This window comes from Phaenicophaeus curvirostris, chromosome 20 (assembly GCF_032191515.1).
Source record: "Phaenicophaeus curvirostris isolate KB17595 chromosome 20, BPBGC_Pcur_1.0, whole genome shotgun sequence".
Classification (NCBI taxonomy): Eukaryota; Metazoa; Chordata; class Aves; order Cuculiformes; family Cuculidae; genus Phaenicophaeus; species Phaenicophaeus curvirostris.
The window spans coordinates 8,881,559-8,904,929 of NC_091411.1; the positions used below are offsets into that span (position 1 = coordinate 8,881,559).

A 23,371-nucleotide genomic window follows, 5' to 3' on the forward strand; every position below is an offset into this window, starting at 1 on the left:
TGAGGCTGGGGAGGAGCTGAGCGCGCGCTGAGCTCAGCTTTGGTCTGATAAGTTTATCAAGCACTGCCGGCTGCTAACTGTCAGCCGGCAAAGCACGCCTGTTAGGGAGGAGGAACAGCTCCCAGGGCAAGATAGGACAGCCCATGCCTTATCAGGGTGCCTGAGCCAAAGAGGGAACTGGAGAGTAAGCACTTTCCAACCACTTCATCTGAACAACAGACAGATTGGCAGGAAAGCCCTGTCAGCCCTTCGCTTCTGCTACCCAAGCATCAAGACAGAGCCCCCATCTATGCAAATAATCCTGGTAAGTGCAGCATGAGAGTTGCAAATGTGAACACTGGGCCCGAGGGAACGCATGGGGTAGGTTTGCTTAGGAAAATTATCCAGCAGGGAGTGAGGTTTACAGCAAACAATTCAGATGGTACTGAGCAAGCTGCTCCTGTTCAGTGGCCAGAGCAGCAGTCCTCCTCCACACTGCCTTCCCTAGACTTGGAAGGAAATCTAGCATTTCAAAATAACACTAGTCACCAAGTTTTAGTGTGCATATAGCTGCTTTGTTTTCCCTTTACTGTTTCTGAATAACAGTAAAAGAAAACCTAAGTCAATAGAAGAGGAAAAACCTGACCATTCCCATCTGAGCTGCCAGATGGTCCAGCAAATACCCCTTCACCCCTACTCCTAGGGCTGCATTAACCAAAACAACACAGCTGAAGATCATAGTAGAGAGTCTCCTTTGCTTGGGTGATCTCCCTTGGACCTGTGCAAGCTCCCTCTCCATAGACCTCAGCCATCACACGGAGGGTAATAAGATTCCCACACGGCACATCCTCTGCTTGGCTTCCTTCTGAGGAGAGACCATGCACAACAGAATTGGTGTCAGATCAGCAGCTTCAAGACAGTCAGACCACACTATTATCATGTATCACTGCTCATCTACCATATGGACAGCTGTCACCCTGCATCCCATGCACTCCTGGGTCTTTGGATGGGTTCAAGCTGGTGCCCTAGGTCCTGTCTGTATCAGGGGATTTTACTGAGAGCTGGGTTTGATGTAAGCCCTGACCCTGTGCTGGGAGGATGTGTTCACACTTAACTGCCTGGTGCAAGCGCATCCCAAGCCCTCCATGGGATATGGGGCAGGAAATCTGCAGCAGCAAAGCAGGCCAGATCTCCAGTGTGAGATAGTGTCTCAAAGGCTGCCTTTCTAGTAACTAACACATCTAGGAAGTGATTTAGCTCCTCCTAAAGCACACATCTGAAATAGAAAGAAGTCATGCCTTCAATGCACCTACTTCCCTCCCCAAAGAGAAAGGGAGACTAGTATCTGTAGACATCTGAAGTTACATGAGATGAGTCACACCCCTGTGGTTTCTGCACCACTCTCAAGCCAAATTTCTCACAGCTGTTTCTGCTCCAACCCATAATCTACTCTTCTCCAGGCCATGAGCAACCTCTAAAACATTTAATTCCTCTGGGTATCAAGTGTTTCTAAGCAAGTTCTAAGTACAACAGCCACATTCAGCACTGGCTAACACAATTCTGAGGCTCAAGACTTCTCAAGAAGAATGAGGAGTTAAAAAACCCCTACCACATTATTCTGCCTTCCTCTTGGATAATTTTAAAGCAATGAGACTTTATCTTACATCCCAGGCCCTTCTATATTAGGAGCTCTGGTGGGATTTTTAAGCAGTGGTCAAGTCCGCTGGTTTCTCCTCTTCATAAAATAGAGGTTATCTCTTGGCTCAGTTAGGGAAGGGGAAGTTAAAGATGATGGAGCATTCCTGTTCTTGAAAGGGCCCCATCCTGAAAGCGAGCACATGGTGAACCAGTGTGTGTGTGTCAGACATCCCTGCCCCAGCTCCTTATTTAGATATAACCTGTAGCAGCTTGACTGGAAATCAGTCAGGCTCAATGGACACTTGAGTACAACAGCACCTGGAAAAGAGTCCAGAAACAGCAGCTGCATTTTCTGATATTGTAGCATCATTGAGAACACTAAATGAGACTCAAAAAAATCAAAGAAAGAGGTTCACATTCCTGGCTTTGCCACTGTCAGCTGGTCTGAGCCAGTCACTATCCCTCTATGTCTCAAGATTCCCATTTGCAAAGTGAGAATAAATAACATGGACATGCTCAGAGATCTACAGACAAGAGCTAGTTGGAATCGCTGCACATGCACAATGATCTTGCAGCACCCAGCATTGTGAAAAATCCCACAGAAAATGCATAAAGCATCAAAGAAAAGTCTGATAATGCAGTTTTCATTTTAAAATCTTTGCTCAAATTTGAGTAGGGCAACTAGAAATGGAACTCGAGACACCTGGACTTCCAGCCTAGTTTCTTATCCAACTTTATCTTACCACCTTGAAGTATAATATTAAGCAAAACGTCCCAAGTTAAAACTCTATTCTTAGGAAAAGCATCATGAACCACAGGCAAGATTTTATTCTGAGTTCTGGAAGATGCTTATTAAACTATGCACAAACCTTATTTTATAGTGCCTCACATGAATGGCAGAGCTGACAGAGAGGAGAAAGCCTTTGGTTTTAGAGTAAAAGCACACAGTTCAGCTGAAGTTTCCCATATTAACTGGGGCTTAAGGAAACAACAGCTAGAAAGTGAGAGAGCCACGTCCATGTGCCTGCTGAATAGTGCACAACAGTGGTGCAGGAGGAATCAAAAATGTTAGCAATACTTTGCATTTAAGTAGCACCTCCTGCCTGAAGATTTCGAAGTGCTCCACAAAGGTGGGAGCATCTCATCCCTGTTTTATTGCATGGAAACGAAGAGCCAGGGTGAGAGGAAGTATCTGAAGGTCATACAGAGAATAAACAGAAGACTTAATGAGGCATTTTAGCTCTTATTTGGATCATTAGGCAGTGGGCAAAATTCATATAAACAGCTGCACAAGTTGTACCAGAGGAGTCTTGCACATCCTCTCAAAATGAAGAGGCTCATGACTGTCTCCAAGCCCTGGCACATCTTTGCCCATGCTACACCTTGCTACTACAAGTCTGGAAGCAGCGATTACATACCGTGACCCATTACAAGCCAAATCCCTATTTTCTTAACCATTTGTTCCCACCAGAGTGGGCGCAGTGTATATCAGTCAGCAGGATTTAGCCTGTAGCCTGCAAATTCCCTCACAGCTTCATTATAAATTTTGCAGCAGATACAACACAACTTTGTGGTTGACAAGATCAATAGTTTATATTTTTGGGGCACCACTTCACCCCCATTTCCTCAATCCCAGAGTCCCCAGCAATCTTAGCTCAGAAGGGAATGCAACTCAAGCCTTTAGATGAAGGGCTGTCATCTGCAAACCCTGAAGCCTGGATGTGGCTGTGGTTTTATCACTGGTCACCAGCTGCCTTGAAAGCTCTTGCCTCCTCCCCAATGAGTCAGCAAATCTTCTTCAAGGAGAAAAACAAGCATGCAAGTGAACAAATCACAATGTCAGATTACAAAGACGAGCAGGGAAAAACTGTGGCTCAAAGGAAGGAGATAAAAACTGGTGAAGTTGTGCAATCCAAGGAATGAACGGCCTGACAACGACTTATTTTGGAGAGATCAATAATAATGTGAAAAATAGGGTTGTAATTTGAATTCTTTACACTGTGAAACATTGCTAGCAATAAAAGAAAACACGATGTGGAAGGAAATGAAACATATTCTGCCTGCTGCTGTCTGGGCATTGCATGGGGTTGATATGGATTTTTACTGGTGTAGTCCATTCTGGTTCACACTGGAACAAAGTTCTAGCAAGCAAACTATTTTCAGGAGTTTCTGCTCTCCTTAACAAAAGCTTTCAATAGTTTGGAATCCCATTATCAAGTGCTTTGGATATAACTATTCCTAAAAAAAGTCCTGTTAGTCATTTGGTATCTAAGACATGGCAGAGGGCAGTTAGAAGTGATGTTTTAACTTCTGACAGTGGTGGCCACTGTATCATATTTATATGTTAGAGCCCTTATCCATAAACACTTTGTTTCCTGCTGTAACCACTGCTGAGATGGAACACAATACTAGCTCAACAGGTCATGCTATGCAGTCTATAGAATACAAAGTGAAGAACGAACTTCAACCAGGAGATGTTGTATTTCCCCTAAAGGCATTCAGTCCCAACACTCCAGTCAGATCCCCCTCTTTCAATAATGCCATGAAATCCTAATGAAAATAAAAATGCTGGCAATTTATAGAGAGCTCATGTCAAATTTGTGGAACCTCAAAGCTCCGTGGGCCCTCTGATACCTGTGGGACAGAATACAGCCTTCCACTAGATTAAACATAACACAAAACAAGCTCAGAAGGAAGATGAGGTCAGGGACTGTGTGTACAGGTATCGTGGAGGGATAAACTGAAGCTGACTTAGGTTGCACATTGCTTTTACACTCCACCTGATTGACCTCACTAACCAGCACAGACATCAGTGTTTTGACACTAAAATATGACTAAGCAGGACTGACTTACCTTGTTTTAAACGTATTCTCCATGAATATTCACCTCACCAACAACTTCCAGCTCACCAAACCTCCTTGCCCCCTCCCCAAGGGCTCCCAGAAGGAGGAGGATTTTGGTGCATGTACTTAGAAGGCAAACGTGAAGCAAGAAACCACAGGACAAGCTAGAGACCCCCTCCCAGGCTCACCCAAAGACTTAAAACTGTGCAAACAATAGGTAAATGGTACCCAGGCAGTCTCCTTTTAAAGCATCTCCCTGGGCAGTGCTGCCAGCTGCTTTCACAGGTTTGGGGGGTTTCCTTTCAAGTGTAACAATAATCAGGTGTGATTTTACAGCTCGAGCGGTGGAGCCCAGGGAATTAGAGTTTTTTAAGCTGAAAATGCGGTACTACTGCACCCTACAGGCTAGAAACAGCAAATGTTTAATTCTTATTTTTTAAATCATGATTTCTAAGCCAGGCTCATCACTTTTAGAAAGGAGGCTGCCTCGTGGCTCCTGGGTATTTGGAGATGCCCTGTGCCAGAGGTCTCAGAGAACACACACAACCACTGCACACCCTGCTGGGATGAGCAGAGGGAACAGCAGTGGCTGTGACACCAACCTGCAAGCACACACAACCCAGCCAACCCTGACTCAAGGGTGCCCAGGAAAGGGAGAATTCAGGGACAGCAGGGAGATTTGTTCTATGGGGTGGAGATGGGATGGAGACCTTCACCGATTTCAGCTGCTCCCTTGCTGTTTTCTCCCTCTTGGATTTGGCACAACAGCCGCAAGTGCGTGTGAGAAACTGCCTGGCAGCACCAGCCTCAATAAAAGTCACTTGAGGACTTGCCAGGTGGAGGGACCTGGTGATGTGGTGCAGGAGACTGTCTCTCCCAGGACACTACATGCAGTGTGGGATGCAGTGAGCCCGGCTCTCTGCCTGTTTTCAGAGGGCTGGAGCTGAGGGGAGAGTGTGCAGGAGTCAAATGCTCCTGTGGCCGTGCTCACTGGACCTGTTCCCTCCTGGCCCCTGGCTTGTTTTGCCAGAAGAACAACCTGTGAGATCTCCCACAAGAAACATCTTTCATTTTCTCACCATAGTCCTTCATCGGCACTTTAAAAGAACGCCAAGTATATCTTAACTGCTTTTCCATTGTGCCGTGTCCCTGTGGCCTCCTGAGCTGCAGCAGGTACAGGAGAGCAGAGGCAGAGGGTGAAGCTTTCTGTGCTGCAAATACATTTCATACAAATGAGAGGCCAACTGCCTGTGGGTTTTCTGCTGGGCAGTCCGAGAGGACCCTGCCATTGTGCAACCAGGCGTAGCTTTGCAGGTTTTATTTCATTCAAATTTTCATTCCTCAGTGGCCTCGCTGATTCTTTTATGTAGCAGTGTGTGACTCCAAAATCCATAGGGAGGTGGGGCCACAGACAAACCAACCCATTGCTCACATGGCTGCGTCCCTTCTCTTCTTAAATCTGGAGCACAAACTTGCATTTTTGCATGTTCTCATGGAGGCTCTGAGTCAGTGTGTGCCACAGGCAAGGAGCAAACCTGATCCTTTTTTCTCTTTCTTAGGGAAGAACGCAATAATCCTCAGGTATCTGATGAGAACCTGATTGGCCTCAGCAGGGCCCGTCGCCCAAACAATGCCATCTTTGTGAACTTTGATGATGAGGGAACCCCAACCAAACCACTGGATGCTGCTGTTCAGAACTGGAAGGAAGTGTGCACCAATCCCATGGATAAAAAGGTGGAGGAAGAGCTGAGAAAGCAGCGTGCCTTGCTCCGGAGCTGGGCTGAGCACTACACTGCAGCATGCAGACCTTGCAAAAAATCGTTGTGGTTGTAGCTACTGCTGCCTTCTCTGAAGGTTTTATGATTGTGTTTCCTGCTTAATCTTGTTAACGAGTGAGATATGGGCCTGTGTAACTAGGCCAGGAACCCAAATCCAGGTCTTTGGGCTCCACTCCCATTCAATATCAGCTGTCCTTTTCGTTCTCAGCAAAATACACATTTGCTTTTTCTGTTCTCTAATCTATCAAATGAGAAGGGCTGTGCTGGTATATTCTGCCAGGGATACAGGAATATTTGGTGTCATGAACAGCTGCAGCTCCCCTCAAAATGATGGATGGGATAAAAATTGATCAAAGCATGACAATGTGATGTCAGGAAAACGAGTGAGTTGCATGTATCTGAAATGCCATCCAGAGCTCTGATATTGTATTTCTTAGAGCTGGCTGTGTTCTGAAAATGAATTTTGCAATGTGCCTGCTGCAGAGCTCTCCAGTCCCTTTGGAGCACAGATTGGCTGCTGGATGGACACTAGATAACGATGGGCAACGCCAAAGTCTGACTGATGTAAAAAGTCCTGTTAGATGCTGTTGAGACCACTGTGTTCAGTTCCATGGGTTTTTTCTGTAATATTTTGGCTCTTTAAAGTGCAGAGGGCAAGTTGAGGGAAAGGACCTTCTCAGGTCATCTAATAATTCCATGGCAGAGCTGCCATCAGATCCCATCTCCCCTCTTTCCAGGTCAAAGGGATTTGTTGATCTGATCGCTCTCCTCTCCCCACTTTTCTAAAGTCACCGTACCCCAAGGACCAGCCAGCCCTTCACACACCAGTCCAGCACCTCTGTTTCTGAGCCAGGGATATTGTGGAGAGTTCTCAGCCTCCGTTCATTATTGGTTTTCTCTTTTCACCTCTAGGTTACGCCCCTAATGACATGCCCGTGAAAGCAAAACACAGCATGTAGGACTGCAGTCTGCCCATCACTCTTCTTTGGCTAAACAAGCAATGAAGATGGCAAAAAGCAGCTGGGATATGAGTCTGGAGAGTGTGAAGATGACAAAGAGGAGGAAGAGGATTTCAAACCTTTGGAGTGGAGCGAACATGAGGAAATTCTTGACTATGTGTGGACTCAGGGAGCGGGCTGACTGCTGTTGGAATCACCGAGGGTTCAGCAACCATGCTCAGGATGTGGGAATGCAGAACTTCTACTAAGATACTGATAACCTGTCTGCAAGGATTCCCTTCTGTGGGATGCAGTGTATGTTGTCCTCGCTAGCTGATGCACTTCTCAATTCTGTGCTGACTTCCCCAGCAGTTAGCAAGGACTGAATGGAGCAGGCAGTGGGGCAAGGCTTCAGTTCCACAGAGCTTGGCTGCTCTGGCCATTAGTCTGCCGTTGCCAGCACCCACTCACAGAAATTAAGGATCTGCTGGCATTTTCTGAATCTTATGCATTCTCCAATGTGTTCATGCGCCAGGATTCCCATGACTTGCTGCTAATATGCTCTCATGCAGTTTCATACGATTTCAGCCTCCTGCATTTGCGTGAGGCTTCTGAGGGCTTCAGCATTTTGTCATGTTCTCTGGAGTTTTGTTAGACTGAGAGATTTCCTTAGCTTTGGCCTCCAGCCCACAAAGGCAACATCTGCAGGGCTCTCACGCAGTGACGCCAGGCTCCCTCAGCTGTGGTTTGGCCTCAGCCTACTGAAGGACAAGTGGGTAGAGGCTCTCCTGGTTTACTTTAGAGCCACGACTGGCCCACGTCATTGACCCTCAGTGACTCTTCTAGCTATATATATATGTCAGGTTCCACCTGTGCCCAGGCTCCTCAGGTGTGCGCTCACCATGGCGCGCTGGGAGATCCTCTGCTTTGTCTTGTGCTCCTACCTGGGGGTAGCATGGGCTGCAACTGTAAGTACAAAGGCATTTCTGATGGCTTTGCAAGCATTTTGCTTGTTCCTGCCTGAACGAGCAAACTCCTGCTATGTCTGGTCTGCAGCCCATAAAAAAGGGCCTGCAGACCATGACAGCCAAGAGAGGCTGTTTCCTTGCCTAAACATGGCAAAGGCTCTCAACAGTGTTTTTCCAAAAGCTCCTGCACAGTTCTGTGTCAGGTCTGGTTTACATCTTAAGGCTGAAGGTGCTCACCTTCTGCCATTTATCTTTGGGTGTGCAAGGGAACTAGTGCTGCCTGTCTGCTCCCAAGGGAAGCAGCGTGCAGGACATCTGCATGAGCACATCTCCAGTGGCACCTACTCGTGGGCTTTCCAGAAGGCTCCAAAGGAAAGGAGGGTGGGGGTGGGTCCGTGTGGGGGACCAGCCAGGGTAAGGTGTGGGTACTGGCAACATGGGAAACCAGAAGATGGACTCTGCAATGGATTTTCTCTTCTCAATGGTATCCTGTGTAGCTGGGTGTGGTGTACACCGAGGGAGGTTTTGTGGAAGGCGAGAGTAAAAAACTGGGACTCTTTGATGGCTACGTTGACATCTTCAGGGGGATCCCCTTTGCTGCCCCTCCAAAGACTCTGGAAGACCCTAAACCTCATCCTGGCTGGGAAGGTAAGTTCCATCTTTTGAATGCCTTTGGTTTGGGGTTTTTATTTTTGCTTCTCTCTCTTTAATCTGCTATTGACGAGCCAAACAGATCGTTGCCTGCTTTCATCTACTGAGCAGTGCCAACACAAAGCTGATAGTCTCATGGTGGGTATGACAATCTGTGTTCCCAAGCAACTCAAGTAACCATATGAAGTAACAAAACCAAAGGATGGCACCTGCATCTCCCCTCCCCATGCTCTGGCTGTCTGGAGCTAGTTCATATGGGAAAGGGTCTCCTTCAGACTGGTCACAGTGGCTGGGAAGGCTTTGCTGTCTCTGCACTGGACTCAGAGGAGAGGACTGACGGACAGAGAACTTGTGACCAAAGGATGGAGTTGATCCCTCTAACTAGGACCTGCTGTCTTTCCTCTCTCCTCTCAGGAACACTGGAGGCAAAAAAATTCAAAAACCGCTGTATACAGATGACACTTACACAAACTGATGTCCGTGGGAGTGAGGACTGTCTCTATCTGAACATCTGGATCCCTCAAGGGAAGAAACAGAGTATGTACTAGGCAGAGACCTGTGGAAGAGATTCTCAGTTCCCTTTCGTGGACAAATTGCTCTGGAGCAATTTGCTCAGCCAGTGGCTATAGGGATGGATGGGCAGCATCTTCTAGCTATGTTGGGGCTCACACTGCTTTTCATCCTTGTCTCCCAGTCTCTACCAACCTGCCAGTGATGGTCTGGATCTACGGAGGCGCATTCCTTGTAGGAGGGAGCCAGGGAGCCAACTTCCTCGATAACTACCTCTATGATGGTGAGGAGATTGCCGTGCGGGGCAACGTGATCGTGGTGACCATCAACTATCGCCTGGGGCCCCTGGGCTTCCTGAGCACTGGAGATGCAAGCCTGCCAGGTACTGTAGCAGCTCCCTACTCAGGGGACCCTGTCACGGGTCCCCAGTTTATCAGCTTTGCTGTGCAGTTGCTCCATGGTTGGTGCTCTCTGTTGCTCAGGGAACTATGGGCTGAAGGACCAGCACATGGCTATTGCCTGGGTGAAGAGGAATATCAAGGTCTTTGGGGGTGACCCAGACAACATCACCATCTTTGGGGAATCAGCTGGTGCCGTCAGTGTCTCCCTGCAGGTGTGTTACCCTCGTCAGACCCCAACAGAGCCACTTCTCTGCAAAAGGGAAGGATGGCCCCTTGGTACTTTGCTACTTCCCTGCGCATACGCTGTCTGATGAACATCCTCTCCTGCTAGGGACAGCAATGCTCAGCTTTTTTGCTTTTAAGCCATTCCTTCTTCAGTTTATTCAGTTCCACCACTGTAGGCATGTGTCCTTGCTTTTGGGACTTCTGGTTAAGTCACATTTACTTGCCATGTCACCTGCTCTTATCTCCTTCTCACCACATCACCTCTTAACTTCAACTGCTGAGGCTGCTGAATAGCACTAGAGCTAGCAGCTTCCCCAAGCCTGGTGCACAAGCTGTGAGGGGGTTGGAGGGGTCTGGTGGGCAATGGTCTCTTCATGAATTTGTACCTCAAACCGTCTTGCTTCACTTCTATTTTGCTTCACAGACACTGAGCCCAAAGAACAAGGGCCTGTTCAAGAGAGCCATCAGCCAGAGCGGCGTCGCTCTCTGCAGCTGGGCCATCCAGAAGGACCCGCTCGCCTGGGCTAAAAAGGTAACGTGCAATCTTGCCTGAGGGAATGGAAACACCAAAAACGCGATCATAGAATCGAATAGTTTGGGTTGGAAGGGACCTTAAAGATCATCTAGTTCCAACCCCCCCACTAGATAAGGCTGTGCTGGAGAAGAGCATAATGAGCAATGGATTTGGCAGGAGCCACACTGCCACACGCAGAGCTTTGGAAACACGCTGCTTTAAGATTAATCATAGAGTAGTTTTGGTTGGAAGGGACCTTAAAGATCATCCAGTTCCAGCCCCCCTGCCATGGGCAGGGACACATCCCACTGGACCAGGCTGCTCAAGGTCCCATCCAACCTGGTCTTGAACGCCTCCAGGGATGGAGCATCCACACCTTCCCTGGGAAGGAAATTAAAACCAACCCCTGCCTCTGTGAAGCTGGCAACGGAGCCTGGTTTCAGAGGGTGGTGCTGGGAGGTTTATTTCTCTCTCCTCCTGCAGATTGCTGAGAAAGTGGGCTGCCCCACAGACAACACCACCACCTTGGCCAACTGCTTGCGCGTCTCCGACCCCAAAGCCGTGACGCTGGCCTATCACCTGTACCTGACCGACCTGCCCAGTAAGTGCCCCAGCCCGTGCTCTGCTCCGCCACTCACCAGGGCTCACCGCGCCTTTGACGGGATGCTGGGGTGATTGCCAGCAGCAAGCAGTGCTTGTGTCCTTCAGAAAGAGGACAATAATGACAGATCTTGCAGTCACCCCTCCACAGGCAAGCGCACACTGCACTGGTTGAACGCTGTCCATCATGCAACGGTATTGGTGGCAAAGAAACTCTGCGAGGGCCATGCTTTGGCTCCAAAACATCTCTTTGGGCTTTCTCTTCTGTGAAAGCAGCGAGAGCAATTCCAGAACACAGCTTACAAGCAGAAAAATAACCGACCATAACCCTGCTATTTTCATTTTTAGTCGCTGGGTGGTGTGTAGGACTCTCACAACACGTAGGGAATGCGTCTGCCTTTGCTGCCTGTGGGGATTTCTTTCCCAAGAAGACCCTCCTCCACCTGCTCTCCTCAGGCTTCTAGTAAACAGCCTATTTTTCCTTTTTTTTTTTTAATTGTAGGAAAACAAAAACTATTGTTTTCCTACAATAGTCCCTTGAGTCATAGGCGTGTGCCAGGCCACACTTCTGTCTTTTCTGAGCTCCTAATGGACTCTGGTTTTGTCTGCTGCTGCAGCTCCCCTGGTTCACACACTTTCCATCACTCCTGTCATCGATGGAGACTTCCTCCCAGACACACCAGCGAACCTGTTTGCCAATGCTGCTGACGTTGACTACATCGCTGGGGTCAATAACATGGATGGACACTTCTTTGCTGGCATTGACATACCTGCTATCAACCGCCCACTTGTGAAAATGACTGCGTAAGTGAAGGGTGCTCTTAAAACGCTTAACAGGAGGAACCCTGTCTTCAATGTAGCCCCAAAACACAGCAGACTTAGATCTGAATGGAGAGGGCACTGCCTTAAAACAGGATGTCACTCCAAGCCAGGGTGCCTAGGGCATATGCTGCCAAGTCCAGAGCCTTCAAGAGAAAAGATCAGCTAGTGAGAAAGCCTCCTCACGTACCTTTAGAGTGCTCCTAAACTCAGCACCAGCGACAGGCTTGGCAGTTCTGTCCAGAGCAGGTACATGCCAGACATGCTGGGTGCCCACCCCATCACATTCCTTTTTGGGGATGAGAGGACCTTGTGGTCAATTTGGCCTCAAAATGTTCTTCTGAGCAAGCTGGAAAGCATACGCCCACCACGTAGGACTGAAATCACTGGCTTTTCCTCCACTAAACCATCGCTTACCATAGGGCTGGATGTGAACAGGAGTGGGAGCTGGGATCCATTTCCATGAGTCCTGCCCCACTTGAAGCTGCCAGTCTGTAATTAACTGATACTATTTGTCTTTTCAGGGAGGAGTTCTATCATTTGGTCAAAGGACTCACTGTGGACAGGGGCGAGCGTGGAGCCAACGCCACATACACTGTCTATACGCAAGGGTGGGGCGACAACCCAGACCAGGAGGTCATGAAGAAGACAGTGGTGGATCTGATTACTGACTACATCTTCCTGATCCCCACGCAGTGGACACTGAATCTGCACCTGCAGAATGCTCGGTGAGCAGCTGAGCACAGAGCCCACCTTGGGGCTGAAACGCTGCATTCCCAGCACAAGGGGCTGAGGAGCAGGTTCAGAGGGCTGAACCCTTCAAGTTCAGCAGGCTTTTCAGTACATGCTTACACGTGGCTGGTACAACCGCTATTTCTCTAATGCTGCAAGGGAGTCATGCTAGGATTTTGTCTTAAATTCCCATTAAAACAAGTTTTTGCTTCCTAAAAACTTCAGATTTCATCCTATAAATGTTTGATGCCACGAGACACGGCAGTTAGATGATATGAGAGTGAAGGTAGGAATCAGAAACAGAAGTTAAAAGTTACAGGATATTCTCCTACCTTTCAGATGCAAGCAGGCATCTTCCAAGGCTTCATCCCTGGCTCTGCTGATATTTAGAGTGTGGTTAGGAACCCACACCCCTTTCTCTGCTCTCCACCTGCAGCCACTTAGCAAGTCTACTTTATTTCCCCAGGAATGCCAAGACATACAGCTACGTGTTCTCCCAGCCATCCCGAATGCCCGTCTACCCAAGCTGGGTAGGGGCAGACCACGGTGATGACCTGCAGTACGTGTTTGGGAAACCCTTATCCACCCCCCTGGGCTACCTGCCCAAGCACAGAACCGTCTCAAAGGCCATGATTGCATACTGGACCAACTTTGCAAGGACAGGGTAAGTGATAATGGTTCCATGTTCAGGTCTCGTGCAACACTTCAACCTGCTGCTTTTGCTTACAAGCTTCTCAGGAGCAATTCCAGAAGCAGGGCGTCCTCTGTCCGTACTTCTGTTGTGAGCCTGGCTCCGTCTCCCAGTGGTGGAATTCGCTCCGAGTCCTCCTCATCCAGGGAACACCTGGGAAAAAACAGAACCATTTTCAGAACGTTTGAACTCTGCCTAAACTTAAAGATGAGGGTTTCTTTCCAAATCCTGCCATTCAGACAGGAGTTAAGCCCCTGCATGTAGCCAGGGATGATGCTGACCCACTGTCTCTTCCCTTAATCCTCACTAGCAAGTTGCTCCTAGCAGGCAGAATTGCTGTTGCTTATCCCAGTGTCAAACTCTCCCTGTGCTATCACTTCAAACCTCACTTGAGCAGGCGAGGTCCCTACCAAACACCACAAACCTTGCTGCACCCACAAGCTGTCCTGATAAAAACTGAGCTTTGGTTTCTCGTTTTCCCTCAGTGACCCCAACAATGGGAATTCAGACGTGCCCGTTACCTGGCCGCCCTACACCAGCGATGGTTATCATTACCTGGAAATCAACAACAAAATGACAAAGGACTCCGTGAAGCAGAATCTGAAGTCCCGGTTTGTGACTTTCTGGAACTCGGTCTATCAGAATCTGCCACAAGTTGCCAACATCACCGTAGCTGATAAGCTGCCGTGAGCTAAGAACTACCACCTTTGACAGATAGGTGCAATTCATTAAAGGCTTGCTTGTATCTGAGCAATTCTGGCTTCTCCACATCTTTGTGGTGGCAGGATTTTTCTCCTTAATTTTATGGTCAGGCAGCAGGTGGTATCCAGTCCCTGGCCAGTGTGTGCTGCCTTGACCCAGAGCGGAGCAGTGACCCGTGGAAGCTGCTGCTGCTGCTGCAGGGAGCTGGCGCTCAGCTTACTCTGCCAGCTTTAGGCTGGGGTTTGTTTTCCCTGCATGATACCAGCAGGACAGAAGCTGTGGCTATGCCAGTGCCTCACCACCCTCATGGTGAAGAATTCCTGATCTAAATCTTCCCCCTGCCAATTTAAGGCCACCCCCCCCTCCATCCTATTACTACAGGCCCTTGTAAAAGGTCCCTCTCCAGCTTTCTTGTAGCTTCTTTCAGCACTGGAAGCTGCCCTAAGGTCTCCCTGGAGCCTTCTCCAGGCTGAACAACCCCAACTCTCCCAGCCTGTCCTCGTATGGGAGATGCTCCAGCCCTCAGATCATCTCTGTCGCCTCCCCTGGAGCCGTTCCAACAGATCCGCGTCCTTCTTACGCTGGGGATTCCAGAACTGGACACGGGGCTCCAGGCGGGGTCTCACCAGAGCGGAGCAGAGGGGCAGAAACACCTCCCTCCGTGCTGCTGCCACTGCTCTGGATGCAGCCCAGGACACGGTTGCTTTCTGGGCCCTGAGCACACGTTGCCGGCTCACGGCGAGCTTCTCCTCCCGCAGCGCCCAGGCCCTGCTCTCCAGGGCTGCTCCCATCACATCACCTCCAGCCTGCAGCGACAGCGCGGCTCGCCCAGGCCCAGGTGCGGGACCCTGCACCCCAGAAACCACCTTAGAAGAAGGGAAACGTTATTCCACTTGGTTTTACCCTCACGTCCCCGCTTGGCAGAGGCCGGGGAGCCCCAGCTCCGAGCCTGGGCTGCCAGGGGAGAGCAAACACCCCGCCACCTCCCACCGAGCCGCAAATAGGAACCTTTGTGCGGGGAAGCTTTATGTGGGGGGAAGCTTTGCGCAGCGGAAACCTTTAGCCGGGGAACCTTTATGCGGCGGCACCATGTGAGGCAGAATCTTTATACCCCGGAACCTTTGTAGCCCGGAACCTTCGTACCGCGGTGTTCGAGGCGGGGAAGCGGCTTCCGGGCGGCCCTGGCATGGCGGCGGCGGGGGAGGCGATGGCGGCGGGGGGGCGGTGGGGGGAGCGGGGCTCGGCCGTGCTGGAGCTGCCCCGCACGCCCCGTCTGGTGTGCGTGGAGTACCCGGGGCTGGTGCGGGACGTCGAGGCCATGCTGCGGACCCTGGGAGGAGAGCAGGGGGTGTCGCGGGTGAGGGGGCCCCGCAGGGTGAGGGGGGCGGGGAGCGGGCTGTGGGGAGGAGGCCTGATCCCAGGGATCCCCCGCTGTGGGACCCCCCCCCGTCTGATCCCAGGGATCCCCTGCAGTGGGACCCACATGTCTGATCCCAGGGATCCCTAGCTATGGGACCCCCGTGTCTGATCGCAGGGATCCCTAGCTGTGGGACCCCCATGTCTGATCCCAGGGATCCCTAGCTGTGGGACCCCTCCATCTGATCCCTGGGATCCCTCGCTGTGGGAACCCTCCATCTGATCCCAGTGATCCCTCGCAGTGGGACCCCCGTGTCTGATCCCAGGGATCCCCTGCAGTGGGATCCCTCGCTGTGGGACCCCCCCCGTCTGATCCCAGCAATCCCCTGCAGTGGGACCCCCTCCATCTGATCCCTGGGATCCCTCGCTGTGGGACCCCCCCCCCGTCTGATCCCAAAGATCCCCTGCAGTGGGACCCCCACGTCTGATCCCAGCGATCCCTTGCTGTCGGACCCCCCCTTTCTGATCCCAGGGATCCCCTGCAGTGGGACCCCCATGTCTGATCCCAGGGATCTCTGGCTGTGGGATTTCCCCATCTGGTCCCAGTGATCCCTCGCAGTGGGACCCCCATGTCTGATCCCAGCGATCCCCCGCTGTGGGACCCCCCTACCCTGATCTGATCCCCCTGTCCACCCCCAGCATAGTTTTGGCGGTGAGGCTGCTCTTGCCCACAGGAGAGGGGGCGGGAGGTGTCTGGCAGCACAGGAGTGGCTTCATGTCCCTGATACGGTGCTGTGTTGGCTGAGCAGGGATCCCCACCCCTGACTGGTGTGAAGGGGAGTGGCTGGTGCCCCCTGCCAAGGGTTGCGGGGAGGGGCTGGCACCATTCGGGGTCCCCGGAACATGGGCTGTGTGGGAGCGATGCTAACAGAGCCTGTGCCTGCCCCTGCGGACAGATCTACGCCGACCCTGCCAAAAGGCTGGAGCTGTATTTCCGCCCCAAGGACCCTTATTGCCATCCCGTATGTGCCAATCGCTTCCCCACCTCCACCATGCTGCTCAAGGTGAAGAAGAGGACCAAGAAGAAGAAGCAGTTGGATGCAGATGAACAAATCCAGCCAGAAGTTGAGTTTGAAATGGAAATACTTGGGACTGTCACCACTGTTTACAAATTTCAAGGTAATACTTGGGTTTGTGTCCACATGGCTTAAAGACAAGAATGTCTGATGTGAAAGGGAGGTGTTTTCACTTAAACAATTCAGGACTGGAAGGAAAATCGAGTCTCTTGTTATTACAGCCTCCTATACAAGCCTTTGTGTAAACTTACCAGGCTTCTGCTCCTGAAGGTTGAATGTTGTGCGAAATACTGCTGTATTCCCAAAGAACTTCACAGTCTCTTGTTTCTTACAGGAATGTCTGATTTCCAGTACCTGGCGATGCACTCGGGTCCTGATGCCAAACAAACCTCCATGTATGACAAAGTCCTAATGCTCAAACCAGAGAAGGAAGAATTTTTCAATAGAGAATTACCTCTCTACATCCCCCCACCAATTTTTTCCCGTCTGGACACTCCCATTGACTATTATTATCGACCAGATACACACCATCGGTTCGTGCCTTTTCTCATAATATAGTACATAGCTGTGTTGGTTCTGGAATGGACCTGCAGTGAAAGATTTTGCTAGCTTGATATATACTTCTAACACAGGGGTCTTCAAGTTAAGATTACCTTTTTCCTCATTTGAAGATGCCTCCGGTACATTCTGACTTCAGTGGTGTTATAGGATCTGTGCTCTTGGAGCATCCAAGCAGCACTAAATACATTGTTCCTGTATCTCACCTGTTTAAACTGGGACCTGGTGATGTGGTGCAGGAGACTGTCTCTCGCAGGACACTACATGCAGTGTGGGATGCAGTGAGCCCGGCTCTCTGCCTGTTTTCAGAAGGCTGGAGCTGAGGGGAGAGTGTGCAGGAGTCAAATGCTCCTGTGGCCGTGCTCACTGGACCTGTTCCCTCCTGGCCCCTGGCTCGTTTTGCCAGAAGAACAACCTGTGAGATCTCCCACAAGAAACATCTTTCATTTTCTCACCATAGTCCTTCATCGGCACTTTAAAAGAACACCAAGTATATCTTAACTGCTTTTCCATTGTGCCGTGTCCCTGTGGCCTCCTGAGCTGCAGCAGGTACAGGAGAGCAGAGGCAGAGGGTGAAGCTTTCTGTGCTGCAAATACATTTCATACAAATGAGAGGCCAACTGCCTGTGGGTTTTCTGCTGGGCAGTCCGAGAGGACCCTGCCATTGTGCAACCAGGCGTAGCTTTGCAGGTTTTATTTCATTCAAATTTTCATTCCTCAGTGGCCTCACTGATTCTTTTATGTAGCAGTGTGTGACTCCAAAATCCACAGGGAGGTGGGGCCACAGACAAACCAACCCATTCAACCCTTTACTTACACAGCTGATCCCTTTTTCTGAATCTGGAGCACAAACTTGCATTTTTGCATGTTCTCATGGAGGCTCTGAGTCAGTGTGTGCCACAGGCAAGAAGCAAACCTGATCCTTTTTCCCTTTCTTAGGGAGGGCTACAACAATCCCCAGGTATCTGATGAGAACCTGATTGGCCTCAGCAGGGCCCGTCGCCCAAACAATGCCATCTTTGTGAACTTTGATGATGAGGGAACCCCAACCAAACCACTGGATGCTGCTGTTCAGAACTGGAAGAAAGTGTGCACCAATCCTGTGGATAAAAAGGTAGAGGAAGAGCTGAGAAAGGTATGTGCCTTACTTCTGACTTGAGCGCTATAGTGCAGCACGCTGCGTAGGGAAAAAGTGCATGTAACCTTTTTCTCTGGCTTCCTAAAAAATTCTTGGTGTAAGTGAATGATACGGCAAGTATCATCAGGCACCACTGACACTGCTGTCTTCAGTTCAGTTATGCAAGTCAGGATTTGCAGCCAAGTTTCATTTTTGTGCCACTGGTTCTTACATTACATTCTGGTGGCTCATGCGAAGGGCCAAAAGGCTTCCATGTAGAAGAAAATCCGCTTGGAAAGCTGAAGTGCCGTTAGTAATCCACTTCCCACTGTTTCCTTGGTTGTTTCTGTATTGTTTTAGCTCTTTGAAGTCCGTCCAGTCTGGTCTCGAAATGCAGTAAAGGCCAATATCAGTGTCCACCCAGACAAGCTGAAGCTTCTGTTGCCGTACTTGGCCTATTACATGGTAAGTCTGTACTTGGGCCCTTGTGCCTGCCTGAGGCTTCTGGGAGACAGAGCAGGGGAGCAGCAGCTGGGTGTTTCTGGCTCCTCGGAGTTTCTGATGTTCCACCACCAAGTACCTGAGCTTAACATTGTGTAGTGAGAAAGGGAAGGAAAGCCTTGCTTTTCGAGAGAAGTTAAAACCAAGGATGACTCAGTAACTCTTCGCTCTGTTAGTTCTAATTGTCTTTGGTGTTCGGTCACTCAAATGACCGACTGGCAAGATAGCAGGATTTTTCCAAAAAAATATTTGCAAGTAAGTTTGTAAGGCATGTATGTATTTGGGCTTTGGTGCTCTGATTGCTCAGGTTGCAGTATATAAATACGGGTGTAGCAAGCGAGGAAGAAGCTGCTAAAAGAAATAAGTTTTGGGTAACAAAGGGAAATAAGAGTATTTTTTAAGAAGCAACACTGTACTGTGGCTTTTGTAACCATCTTCCCCCGTGTGTCTTTATGCAGTTAACAGGTCCTTGGAGAAGCTTATGGGTTAGGTTTGGGTATGACCCCAGAAAACACCCTGAAGCAAAGATTTATCAAGTACTGGACTTCCGAATTCGCTGCGGAATGAAATATGGTAAAAGGGCCCAAACCACAGAGACGCTCTCTCTGCTTTCTCACTAGTTCTGGTAGTACTTCTCTTTTCACTTGTTTTTCCAACTCTTTCACCATATTTCTGTTCTGATGAAGATTATGCTTTTCCAGTTCCTATCTCATCCATAAACTTCTTTAATACTTTATTTCATAGCATACAATGTGTCTTTCCTCATTTGGCACATTCCAAACCCAAGGGACAGCTGGCTGACTTTCCTCCTCTGTGTGTTCAAAGCCCAAGTGGATGCAGCAGACCATGATCCCTCATTTTGAGTGGAGGCATTGAGCAGTCGATTGTGTTGGTTACGTAGCAGCTTTTCTCCAGGGACCACATCTTGTGCAGGACACTAGGTCTCAGACTTCGGAACACAGGGTTCCCCTGCTCTAATTTTGCAGAGGGCAAGTTGAGGGGAAGGACTTTTTAATAATAATTTTCCATGGCAGAGCCAGCATCTGGGAGATACCATCAGATCTCATCTCCCCTCTTTCCAGGTCAAAGGGATTTGTTGATCTGATCGCTCTCCTCTCCCCACTTTTCTAAAGTCACCGTACCCCAAGGACCAGCCAGCCCTTCACACACCAGTCCAGCGCCTCTGTTTCTGAGCCAGGGATATGGTGCAGAGTTCTCAGCCTCCGTTCATTATTGGTTTTCTCTTTTCACCTCTAGGTTATGCCCCTAATGACATGCCCGTGAAAGCAAAACGCAGCACGTACAACTACAGTCTGCCCATCACTGTCAAGAAGCCAGGTTTGTTGTGCCAGCAGAAGGGCTGTCTGGTTCCTCTGTTTCTTTGTTTCCCCCGCCCTAGTCAGAGGTGGCAAAGGCTTTTGCGTGTTCTAGCTGTATTAGCACTGTATTTCTGGCTGTAATACAGGCTGCTCTTAAGCCAGAAGAGCCTCCTGCTGGGAAGTGCTGAGAGAGTCTTGGATGCGTGTCTGGCTGAGCCACAGTACCTGTTAGCAGACGGAAGGGAGTTCTGTGGGAATTCAGCATTCACTTCTGTTCAGGAGTGGTGAAGCACAGAGCTCGGGAGAGCTCTTCTCTCTGTCAAGGGAGAGTAGAAGAGGTTAAAGTTATGAACAAACACGCTGTGGAAAAAATATCTGCCACACTGACCGCCTTTCCTGTGACTGTCCAGTAGCAACTTTGAAGAATGAGTAACACATGCTCAGCTGCTGGGCTGGCCTGGTTTTTGCTGAGCAGCAAAGTTCAGTCAACACAGAGAAGTGACAGTACAATGCCACAGTGAAAGATGTCTCTAATTAGGACTCCTTTTTGATCTTCTTTTAGTAAGTCATACAGTCAGTGTTCACGATCTGAAACAGGGGCTTGGTACGTCTGGTGCATCCGGAGCAAAAAGGTCTGCATCCAGCACATACAAACTGAAGGTAAAACAGTACTTTATTTTACCAGAACCTTGAAATAGCTCAGTGAAAAGGGGTATTCCTGTTTTTTTCAGTCATTAAGGGGACAGTTGATGTCCTCAGGTTTACCTGGAAGCTGCTGGTTGTACAGTTCACTACTGAACTTCAGGTGGTGTGCTTGAAATTTATTTCTTATGTGCTGCTAGACAGGATTGGTGCTGTCAATCCTAATCTTAGATGTGATGGGCATTTTGTTTCAATTGATAATATTGAAAGTTTAAGGGCAGTGAAGTGCAAAACATTGTCACTATGTGCTTATCAGATTGGTTATGGCTGCAATGGAATTTTGTTACGGGCCTCATTCAGCTTTATCTTTTGCCATGTGCAGAACTGATTTGTGTTGCAACTGCCTTGTTCTTGAATCAGCCCATTGAAATTACTTTTTAGTTATGCCAGAGTTGTCCTGTTAGACCATAAAATGCACATAAATTCTATCCGTCTTTCCTCCTTTTAGGAATCTGTCTACGTTTTCCAAGAAGGAGCTTTACCCCCTTATCGGCAGATGTTCTACCAGCTCTGTGACTTGAATGTGGAAAGGTATCGCATGCTGGCAGCTGAGTCTTCTGTTAGAGCTAGGATTCAAAGCCTCTTGGTTTGGAATAGCCAGTCTGTTCCCCCCACCTCTGTATTTGACCAGAACTTAAGAAGTTTTCCGCTTCTGAATAAAAATAGAACAAACTTCTCACACATTAATTTCTTTCCCCTTATTACAATTACATAAATAAAGAAATCTACTGTTCCAGCTCAATGAAGTAAGCTATAGTCTGTTTCCTTTGAAACCTACCTCTGACTGCAGAAGGCTAATGTTCCCTCTTCTTGTGCTGCTTTTTAGTCTACAGAAAATCATCCATCGGAATGACGGCACGGAGTCGGAATGCACAGAGCGGGATGGGTGGTGCCTTCCAAAGACTAGTGATGATCTCCGAGATACCATGTCTCTGATGATAAAGCAGATGATCAGATCCACAAGACCTGGTAAGGATCCATCTGAACATCAAAGCGCGTTACTACCTCACTGCCTACGACTGTGGTGTGTCACTGCTTTCCTGATGGTGTTGAGATGTTGTGGGCTGAGTAAGGGTGTTGCAGTCAGCACTAGGGCAGTAGCATTCCCGTATTTGCCTCCTCCTTTGTGCAGAATTAAATGGCAGTGCTACACTTGGTGTGCTTTGTATTCTAGCTCATGAGTGTTTGAGCTGTTATTCTGCAGTGGGAACATAGGTCAGGGTTAGGAATGGCTAGGAGTAAAGGTTTTCTGTTTCATCTTCTCAGTATCACAGCCTTCAGGTTTTAAATGTCTTTAAGGTTCAGTGATAATCAAGATATTGTCAATATTGATGTATGGGCTGATGCTTTTTACTTTTTATTGATGGCATTATTTGAACATGAAGTGAGGGAATTATTATTGCCAGAGCAGTATCCCAGGGAATTAGGTCAGAATCAGCTAGGAAAGGAGACAGGGCAGTTCAGATCTGCTGCTGTTCTTCTAGCGCTTCTAGAGTATGAAAACAGATTGCTTTGGGCTTGATCAGATTCTATTAAGATGTGCAGCATTAGCTGTGCCCCTCTGGCTTCTGCTCTCCTCTCACACATTTTATGAACTCTACTGCAAATGCCACAGGTTTCACAGAGGCATCAGTGTCTCTTTTCTTGCTTCCCAATTAAGCTCTTTTCTCAAGTACAACAAGCAATGAAGATGGCAAAGAGCAGCTGGCATACGAGTCTGGAGAGGATGAGGATGACGAAGAGGAGGAGGAAGAGGACTTCAAGCCTTCTGAGGGGAGTGAAAATGAAATGGAGACAGAGATTCTGGACTATGTGTGAGCTCAGGGAGCAGGCTGGCTGCTATTGGACGGAATCATCTCTGCTGTTGTTCCTCGAATGCTGAGGGTTCAGCAGCCATGCCCAGGCTGAGAGAAAGCAGCGAGCTGTACTGAGGAGCCGATGACCTCTCTGCACTGACTGCTGTGCCTGGCAGTGGCTGTTGTTCCTGATGTTAAGGAGCCATTGCCTGCAATTTCCTAATTGCTGGCTAATAAGCCCTTAAGCAAGCTCAACAGACTCCCCAAGAGTGAGCCCAGAATCTAAACCAGCTGGAAGTGCACGTGAGAGGAGAAGCTGCATTCCCAAATCTCTCCATGTGTGTGAGGTGCACCTGGGCCACGTCGAAAACAACAAAGGTGCCTGAGGAGGTGCTGGGGGAAGCGTTCCAGTGGTACTGGAGTCCCTAAGGCAGGTGCTGCCCTTCTGCTCGGACAGGCAGGTCTATTCTTTCTCTGGGAAACTAGCAGCATTCTGGGGAGGGAGGACAGGACAACCCCTGCCTTGGGGCAGAGACGTTTAAGCATCAGTATTTTATTGCAAAGACTAATTACATTGCTGTGTACAAGTCACACTGGGCAGTGTGCTCCTTCATTGAAGTGGTACAAAATACATATGGTACAGCCAGTCCCTCCGGTGATGTGGGGCTGCTGGGGGACACCGGTGGGAGGAGAGGGGAGACGGGGCAGGCACGGAGCAGAGGGAAAACCCTGGGGTGCTGATGCCCAAGGGCAGGAGCCAGGCTCTGGGCAGGGTGGGAGGCTGCCCCTGCGTCAGGGAGCACGGGGCTCCCATCATGTGCAGCAATGGGCGATGCCACCCGAGGGGACACGCAAGCAGCCTCTCCCCACCCTGTGCCCGCAGCCTCCTGCCACCAGCCCCCTGAGAGTGGCCGTGCAGCACGTCCCCAGGTCCCTCTCGTGGAGCTGGGGAAGGTG

The 23,371-nt window shown here is 49.4% G+C and overlaps 2 protein-coding genes and 1 long non-coding RNA gene across 5 annotated transcripts in view; 2 read left to right on the forward strand and 1 right to left on the reverse strand.

Moving 5' to 3' along the window:
- LOC138729320 (uncharacterized) overlaps positions 1 to 14,977 on the reverse strand; it is a 29,974-nt gene extending 14,997 nt beyond the window's left edge. Inside the window, exons 1-2 of the long non-coding RNA XR_011338870.1 lie at positions 14,893 to 14,977; positions 13,324 to 13,440 (exon numbers count right to left, since the gene is read on the reverse strand). This is a non-coding gene — a long non-coding RNA (uncharacterized lncRNA). The remainder of the gene's footprint in view (positions 1 to 13,323; positions 13,441 to 14,892) is intronic.
- Positions 90 to 14,041, forward strand: CEL (carboxyl ester lipase). 3 transcript variants are annotated; one of them, XM_069873418.1, is made up of 13 exons: positions 90 to 304; positions 6,020 to 6,194; positions 7,151 to 7,491; positions 8,642 to 8,792; positions 9,210 to 9,332; positions 9,490 to 9,687; positions 9,788 to 9,918; positions 10,356 to 10,463; positions 10,929 to 11,046; positions 11,663 to 11,849; positions 12,389 to 12,592; positions 13,063 to 13,260; positions 13,773 to 14,041. In XM_069873418.1, the coding sequence occupies exons 3-13, from the start codon at positions 7,411 to 7,413 to the stop codon at positions 13,975 to 13,977; spliced, it is 1,704 nt and encodes a 567-aa protein (XP_069729519.1). In that variant the 5' UTR covers positions 90 to 304; positions 6,020 to 6,194; positions 7,151 to 7,410; the 3' UTR covers positions 13,978 to 14,041. The 3 variants fall into 3 exon arrangements, with proteins under 3 accessions (XP_069729519.1, XP_069729520.1, XP_069729521.1); XM_069873419.1 differs by lacking the exon at positions 6,020 to 6,194; XM_069873420.1 differs by lacking the exons at positions 90 to 304; positions 6,020 to 6,194 and having other exon boundaries at positions 7,395 to 8,144.
- A 207-nt stretch (positions 14,978 to 15,184) lies between the features above and the next one.
- GTF3C5 (general transcription factor IIIC subunit 5) lies at positions 15,185 to 22,960 on the forward strand. Its single transcript, XM_069873421.1, has 11 exons — positions 15,185 to 15,346; positions 16,302 to 16,524; positions 16,756 to 16,954; positions 17,919 to 18,114; positions 18,457 to 18,561; positions 19,056 to 19,170; positions 19,855 to 19,935; positions 20,479 to 20,576; positions 21,067 to 21,149; positions 21,445 to 21,587; positions 22,279 to 22,960. The coding sequence occupies exons 1-11, from the start codon at positions 15,197 to 15,199 to the stop codon at positions 22,434 to 22,436; spliced, it is 1,551 nt and encodes a 516-aa protein (XP_069729522.1). The 5' UTR covers positions 15,185 to 15,196; the 3' UTR covers positions 22,437 to 22,960.
- The last annotated feature ends 411 nt before the right edge of the window (positions 22,961 to 23,371 follow it).

Coding starts and splice junctions, on each gene's coding strand:
- CEL (XM_069873418.1), top strand. CDS start 7,411: ATGCTCAGGATGTGGGAATGCAGAACTTCTACTAAGATACTGATAACC. Junction 7,492..8,641: donor TCCCTTCTGTGGGATGCAGT/GTATGTTGTCCT, acceptor TATCCTGTGTAG/CTGGGTGTGGTGTACACCGA. Junction 9,919..10,355: donor CCGTCAGTGTCTCCCTGCAG/GTGTGTTACCCT, acceptor TTTGCTTCACAG/ACACTGAGCCCAAAGAACAA.
- GTF3C5 (XM_069873421.1), top strand. CDS start 15,197: ATGGCGGCGGGGGGGCGGTGGGGGGAGCGGGGCTCGGCCGTGCTGGAG. Junction 15,347..16,301: donor GAGAGCAGGGGGTGTCGCGG/GTGAGGGGGCCC, acceptor CCCTGCGGACAG/ATCTACGCCGACCCTGCCAA. Junction 16,955..17,918: donor CGACCAGATACACACCATCG/GTTCGTGCCTTT, acceptor TCCCTTTCTTAG/GGAGGGCTACAACAATCCCC.